An 8,227-nucleotide genomic window follows, 5' to 3' on the forward strand; every position below is an offset into this window, starting at 1 on the left:
CTGGGCCCGATTCAAAGTGCTGGTATTAACATTTAAAGCGCTAAACGGCTTGGGGCCAGGCTATCTGAAGGAATGCCTCCTCCCATATGTACCTGCCTGGACACTAAGGTCATCCTCAGGGGTCCTTCTCCGCGAGTCCCTGCCAAAGGAAGTGAGGCAGGTGGCTACCAGGAGGAGGGCCTTCTCTGCTGTGGCACCCCAGCTGTGGAATGAGCTCCCTAAGGAGGTTCGCTTGGCACCTACATTATATGCTTTTAGACGCCAGGTGAAGACCTTTTTATTCTCCCAGCATTTTAACAGTCTATAAATAAATTTTAACTTGGTGTTTTAAATTTGTAATTTTGCATTGCTGCTGTTTTTATCTGGTTGAGCTTTTATATTGTATTTTATATTATGGTTTTATTCTGTTGTTTTATACTTTGAATGGTTTTAATTTTTGTGAACTGCCCAGAGAGCTCCGGCTATTGGGCGGTATAGAAATTAAATAAATAAATAAATAAATTTGCACGATTTATATATTGCTCTACATCCAGTAAAATTCCCAAGCAGGGAACAATATGAAGGAAGAAAAAAGAATCAAAGTAACAATTAAAATAAAATTATGTCAATAAAACAGTGACTGGTCAGTCAGGGAAGGCTTGTTTAAATAAAAAAAATGTCTTCAGCAGGCACCAAAAATTAAACTATATATCTGCCTAACATCAACAGGCAGTGAGTTCCATAGAGAGTGAGCCAATAAACCGAAGGCTGTACAAGTGGATTCCAAACAATCCACGGGTCCGTGTCGATCAACTATCAGTGCTTTATACACACCTTGTAAAATTCTGTATTGAGTTATTAATTAGCATGTTTTATTGATCCCAAAGGGCACTAAGGAGATCCCTACATTTTCAGCAGTACATTCCTCTATAGTAACTTGTGTGTTGATAGACAAATGAAAACCAATGCTAGTGAAAATAAAATATCCTGTTTTTGTTTGTCAATAAGGAAAAATAGTTGTAACATACAGCCTCAGTACTGGAATAGGTATTCATTTCTTAGACTCTCAAACGGCAGTGAACACAATTGTAGCATGGGCCTTGTCCAAAAAGATGAAATGTTATCAACAACTGGGGTTACATAGATAGTGAGAAATTTTGTGGTGGATATAAAGCAGCAGCAGCAGCAGCTTCTTCTTCTTCTCAGGGTCAAGTGTCCAAAACAAACAGTGGGCTGATGCAATTATACAAATCACAAATCTAATAGTGAATATATTACTGTGGGACCTTGAAGGGTCAGTTCCACACTTCAAAACATGGGGGTGACTTTGCTAATGGCCACTCTGGTCCCCTTTCCCCTGACCTGTCAACAGATGTCAAACTAGCATCTTGTCAATTACCTTGCATGTTTCCTAGTACACTTTTTTCCTTTGACAGCAATAGACAAAGCAAGCTATAGTTTGACCGCTGTAAGTGTGCACTTTTGCAACTGTGAAAATGTGTGTGTGTGGGGAGATAAAATAAGAAAATAACAAAGACATTTGCACAAATTCCAGGGGCTGAAATATATTTTTGAAATATATTATGGCCCCATTTGTGCAAATCTTCGGTCCAGAATTTTTTAAAAAAGGCTTTGGCAAACGAGCGAGTATCCCTCCAAAGTGCCCTTTGGGCATCATTTGAGGGGCAGTCACTGGTGAGGGAGGCTTAAGGTGGCACAGGCAAGCACAATTGCTAAGAGCGATGGGATTTTTTCCACTCTTGCTGAGTGGCTTGCTCACTGCTTCCTGCAACCCAAAATGAGTTGGCTGCCCTGGATTTTGACAACAGACCAACCCATCGTGTTGGTGTCAAACCACCCCTAGAACAAGCCATGGTTTGGATGACATGACTTGCAATGCAGTGACTAAATTATTTGGCAACTTCATGCATTCCCATTATTGAAAGGCCAGACTGGCACTACTTATAGTCACATGAGCAGGTAGTACAATCCATACTGTTTTCTGTAATTTGTTTAGTATTTTACTTCTGTGTGTGGAACACACACTGAAGCATATTATATAACAAGCCTTCTTTAAGTTAATTAATCTCATAATTCTTTGAGATTATCCTGACTCACTTCCTAGGCATTACCCTAACTCTTTCCATTATTATTTGAGCATTTTCTTTCTTTTTTTAAAGCAATGAAATGAAGTGAAGAAAGTAAGAAAGTGCATGCTTATGCTTTTAGCTATACATGGATTTGCTTAGCAGAAGCCAAAAACCTAGTTGCCTACTAATCTTGCCAAGTTTCCTGTATCTTCAGGAAAGGCGTACACATGCATAATATCTTACATTTACTAAAGCAAATTTTCATAGCCATAGTAACTTTGTATTGATAGCTTGAGGATCCTGACTTAATAAGGAAATATTTGATTTTCCAATGCCTTTCTGAAACAGAAGATTATTCTTTCTTTCCCCCTCCTTTTTTTTTTTAACACAGGTAACAAAAGACTTGAAACAATATGACAATAAGATTATAGAATGCAAGTTTGAGAACAACAGCTGGGTCTTCATGAGACAAAGGGTAGACAAAAGTTTTCCAAATGCTTACAGTACTGCCCTGGGTGAGTTCAATAATTGGTTCTGTATATTCATATTTCATTTTTATACTTTGGAGAACTTGAATATGAATCTCTCCCCACCCCCTCCAGACCTACTGCAGTTTATTTGAATCTAAATGTTCTATTGTCATCAGCAACAACTTGAGTTCAGAACATGAGTTTGATTTGTGAATGTTTTAAAATAAATCTCTCTTTGCCTGACAAGAGATATTTGCAATGTCAGGTTGCCTTCTGATGTACAGAGAAAAGGTAACTTGGCACATGAATGTGCTATATAAGTTGAACTGGTGGAACAAAAATCCCCGATAATTTCAGCTCTATTCAACATGGCGCAATCATTGTTCACCAGATGAAAGAAGACAAAATTAGGAGGAGAAATGGTAATTTCCAGACCCTAAAATAGTATGCAAACAATGGGGAATAAAACAAATGAAAGCTATGGGGGGAAGTATATCTGTTAAAGGGATTATGACAAATTCTAATTCTTCTTCAAATAATAAAAAGGACATTATGAAGAATGCAAGGCAGCAGCTTTCTTTCACAAGGCAAATATGTGAATTAAAAAAATTAATGCAAGTTTATGTGATATTGGTATTTTTAACTATTGCTGTCAGTGTTGAATGGATGAATAGGCACATGAGGTGGCAAATGTATTAACTCTTCTGTAATGTATTTTAGGTCTGCACACTTCAATTACTGTTGAAGTACCGTATTTCTTCGATTCTAAGACACCTTTAATTGTAAGACACACACTAATTTCAGTACCACCAACAGAAAAAAAGCTTTGATTCTAAGAAATAATAAATGCACCCGCGATTCCCCGTTTTTAGAGATGTTTATATGGGGGAAAAAGTGCATCTTAGAATTGAAGAAATACAGTAGTTTTAAAATATCCAGAGGTTTAGCCACGTTAGCTTGGCATAGAAAGAATGGTCTGGCTCAGACAACATGTTAAGCCATGGTTAGGCTGCTAACCCTTTTGAAGCAAATGGTTAGTGAGCATGTTTTAACTTTGGTTAAGTAGCCACCATAGTTAGGAATGGTTCACACAATACGCAAAGTCATGGTTCACATGACATACTAAGCCATAATGCTTAGCTCAAAATGCTTAACCACCATGGTTTAGTGTGTCGTCTGAACAGGATCAATAACAGTGTGTCCTGGGGCATCAAACAGATTAACTATTTTATTGTGGCATAACTATTTTATTGTGGCATAAGCTTTAATAGACAACAGCCCACTGATATTTACTTACATACCTATATACATAATAGATAAACAGAGAGAGTTAGAAAGTTCGTAGTCGCAGGCCAAAAGGCTATGGAGTCCAAGTGACAGCAGAAGGACTGTCACATTGGGCAGAGTTCAAACCCTTTTATAACAGCAGTTGCTGGTGATAATGAGTTGAGTCTAATACTGGCCATCTTCCAGCAGAATGGAAACTGCTGATAGTACAGATTTCCCTTCCCGTGAACTCCCCACATCCCATGATATCTGCTCCAGAGGGTTGGGTGACATGGGGGGGGCATAAGGGTCGCAATGGGGAGGACAGCAAGAGGAAATCCCATTCCATAAGTGGAAAGCCTGTTCACACGATGTTAAATTTAACCCAATCGTATTTTTGCTATGCTAATTTAGCATCAGAAGAAAGACTATTTCTGTAGTGAGAAAGATAACCCCAACTTAATTAAATCTGAATTGAAAAGAAATTATCAATAAATTTGATTAAGGTCAGATCAGACTTAATTGAGATTTGCAGATACTGTGGTCAAAACATGCAATCCTTCTTTCCTCCCCCCTATCCATGTTAAAGATTTACATAGATTAGACTTACATATGTAAAGATGCAGTATGATCCAACGGGCAGGGCAGGTATCTGCTTTCATGTTGCAGATAAATTCACCATAGTTTGAGGTGGGTAGAACAGGTTCCATTTCCCCCCCCCCCAAACTTCAAGTATTACAATACACACAGCAAAAATTACTTACAAGCTTTATGATACCAAACATCTCAGCCATTATCAAAATTGTCATTCATAGTTTCTTTTGAGAATAATAATGCTATGAAAATAGTAAGTGTAGGCCAAGAATATTTTTGTAGCTGTTACTTTTGTGAGTTGATAGCTTCATATCCTGATTGATGGGAAAAAAATTTGATTGCTTCTTCTTTTGGGGTCACTATAAGCAATGTTCTGATTGAAGAACAAGCTGGTTTCCATGCAGTTCACTCAACACTTGACCACTGTTTTATATTAGATTATTTCATCAATAATTATATTTTGCTTCTTCTTTTTAATGACTATTAGGATGTAATTAAATGTGTCTTTCTTCAGGAAATTATCTCTCTCATAATATCAGTCCACCTTGTAGTCTCCCAATAACCTTTTGGCATACATTAGCAGATGAAACTCAACCTTAAATCATCATCTCATTCCTCCCTCCCTGGTTTATAATTTACCAAAGGACATAATATTGAAGAGCCAAATCTAGAACAAATTAGGCATGTTAAGTGGAGAGCTACTCCTCCAATAAAGCAAAGGAAGAAGCCTCTGTACTTGCTGTGGGGGGACTCTTCATGTGGCCATTGCAAGGAACTGCTGGATTAAGTCTCTCTCTTGGGAGCTGCACTATATTATTTGCTTCTTTACATTAATTCTTCTGCTGGAATTTGGATGCCAAAGTTTGTGACATGTGCAGTAATCATTCCTTGTAACTAAGGAGTGTAATTTATTCCCTAACACAGCCTTTCCCAAACTGGTGCCCTCCAGATGCATTGGACTAAAATTCCCATCATGGTCCAGCCAGCATGGCCACCAGCTGGGGATAACGGGAATTATAATGCAATGCAACTGGAGGGCACCAGCTTAGGGAAAGCTACCCTAAAATGATTCTGTTGCGAAATGTGCGTTCAGCATGAAATATTTGGATCAAAGCAGTTTTTACGCTACTTCCAGTAGTACAGCAGTGCTGAGAACTTATTAGAGAGGTCGGAACTCATAACTTAAATAGTTGACAGTGTCTGTTGGGGAAACCATGATGGTTACAATGGCTTTTGGTTCCCTGCTGACTGCTGGAGGTGGTCAGGCTCTTGCAGAAGTGCCACTCTTGTCGGTCTCCACCAGCAGAGAAGAGCTCTGCTGCTGGGAGGATTTCACTACAACTCCTGCCAGGGATAGCAGGCCCCAGGCCCCAAAACGGCATTTCTCGGGTGACATGGGGCAGCTTTAGACCCACTTGATCCAAAGCCGCTCTTTTCCCTCAAGGGAGACCCAGTCCAGACCCCTCACCTAGGCCAGCCTGGAGCTGACGAAGAAAATTCCTTCTCAATGCAAGAAAGGAACAAACAAATCCCACTCTGTGGTGTAGGTTGAGGGGAGGAGACAAGTACAGGACCCCCACTTCTACCCTAGCTAGCACATGCTAGATAGATCCGCCTTATTGCTCTAATTCCCCATCCCCACCTTGGAATGCTCTCTTGGTTCTGTAGTTGGGGAATGTTTTAAGCTGAATGGCTACAGTTCAAGTTAGGAAAGGTTGACTTGACTCTACTGTTCAAATGTGTTATTTTTCCTCACAGCTGTATGCAATAGCATACGACATCCAGTGACAAAGGAGATCCTCTTTGAATTCATTGAAAAGTGTACTGCGGCAGCTCCAGGACAGACACGTAAACATCACCTGGATCCTGACACTGAACTCATGCCACCACCTCCTCCTAAAAGACCACGGCCGTAGCCTGCCAGGACAGACCCAGGCAATGGCATGTTTACAGTTCTACAAGACGATGTGTGTGGATTAAAAACTTTTGCAGAAAGTTATTGTAAACATCTTGTAAATACTTAAGTGCATTTTTTTTGGAATGCCACATCATGGACTCTGATTTGTTTTGTACTTGACAAGTTGAACATTGCTTTGCGGAATTGGAAAACAGAGTTAATCCCAAGGGTTAGATAAGAAAAGTGTGGAATCAGTAGAAAGCCACCTTGTTTGATAGGTACCTTTCAAATCTAATGTTTTATACTAGCAATCTGGAACTGTGAAGCCATGACAAAGCTGTCTTTTTTTTTCTTTTTTTTTTACAAGTGCTGTTTCGAAGACTGTGGTGTTCCCTTTAATTAATCAATTAAGAGTTGTTGCTTTCTTTCATTTAGCTTAGTTCTCCTGTGTTTCTTAGGTTCATGTTGTCATTGTTTTTAAAGGCAGCATATGCTGATGCAGTGTACTCTTTGAAATACAAGTTTATCAGGTTTCACTTTTTTTTAAACAACCTTTTTATATTAAAGAAGTTACACAAGTCACATGTAAATGTCCTTTTGGATGTGCATTGGACGGTGTGTTTTTGAACAAACAAATCCATCTTCTGACTCTGTTTTAATCTTGCATTTTAGGTTTTGTGCACTGGTAGACACAAGGAATTCTTGATACGAAAAGCAACATTTAATTTTCTGTATAAATAATTGTAAATGGATGATGTCAAAGATGTACATCATGTTGATGTACAAGATGATTAGCCATGTTAATTGACATTGCATTAGTTCTATGGGGAAAATGGCAGAAGAAATTTCAGAAGATTCATAGGGAAATAAATGAAAGTGACATGTAGCCCTCCGTCCCAAGGTGAGTGGATTGTGACAAAAATTAATAGAAAAGAAAATACTTTTATTGGTAGTATTATGGAGGCCCAAACATTCAATTCCATTCGATTCAATTCAATCCAGATGTTCTATTTTCAAAGCAAAAGCCAGGTTAGATGACTGACAATAGCATTCTCCAGTGATTTATTTTATTGTTTTAAAAAAGAAATCAAGTAACCTCACTGGGTTTTCCTGGGCTACAGCAATAGTTAGTTGTTCTGCCGCTCCTAAGAAGCTGCATTTTATGGACACTGGGGTGGGAGTGGGGGGATATTATGTGTTTAAAATGTAGGAACAAATGTAATGATAAACATTTTCACAAGTTGACTCTAAAATAAACCAACTAGTATTTTGACTGTTTATACTTATTGATATGTATGAGTTACAACCATTTAGCTCGCCTCTGTTTTATTTGCTATGATAACCAAATGATGTTTATGTAAGAGGGAATATTCAATGTTCATATTCTTAAAAGTTTCAATATTTTTTCCTGTTTTTTATACATGAAAATGCAGCTTGTGCTTTGGTAGCCATTTTGGAGTCTGTCAATTAAAATGTTACTGTTATCTTTCCAGGCACTGAAAGGATAAAATAAGTTGATTCTGTTTATGTAGTTAAAATTTGACCCCTCCCCACCAAAAAAATATTGTTTTAGTGTTATGCATTTTTCTATCCATCTGTAGAAAAGAGAAGTCATCTAGGCAAATATGTGCAATATTTTTCCACCAGTCTTATAAATAGATGTGAAAAGCTGCTCATGCAGTCAGTCACACTGCACCCGTGGATAAAATGTGGGCTTCTGAATGGATAGAACTGTTCTGCTACCTATTCAAAACCATATCATAACATGATTTGAAAGAGTTCTAGTACTGTTCAGATGTTTATGGTAATTTCAACCTTTAAGTTGTACTGTAAATAACACTTGTAAGTGTTAAATATATATTAATAGTATTTTCCTGTTCTTCACTATTCTAGCATGATGTAGCATAACAGTTAGTTATTACCTGAATGCT

At 38.2% G+C, this 8,227-nt stretch overlaps 1 protein-coding gene across 1 annotated transcript in view; it reads left to right on the forward strand.

The window, feature by feature from the left end:
* RNGTT (RNA guanylyltransferase and 5'-phosphatase) overlaps window positions 1-7,569 on the forward strand; it is a 166,395-nt gene extending 158,826 nt beyond the window's left edge. Inside the window, exons 15-16 of the mRNA XM_063124890.1 lie at window positions 2,461-2,584; window positions 6,158-7,569. Coding sequence (XP_062980960.1) covers window positions 2,461-2,584; window positions 6,158-6,315 — 282 coding nt within the window. The 3' untranslated portion in view covers window positions 6,316-7,569. The remainder of the gene's footprint in view (window positions 1-2,460; window positions 2,585-6,157) is intronic.
* The last annotated feature ends 658 nt before the right edge of the window (window positions 7,570-8,227 follow it).

Source organism: Elgaria multicarinata, chromosome 4, assembly GCF_023053635.1.
Source record: "Elgaria multicarinata webbii isolate HBS135686 ecotype San Diego chromosome 4, rElgMul1.1.pri, whole genome shotgun sequence".
Classification (NCBI taxonomy): domain Eukaryota; kingdom Metazoa; phylum Chordata; class Lepidosauria; order Squamata; family Anguidae; genus Elgaria; species Elgaria multicarinata.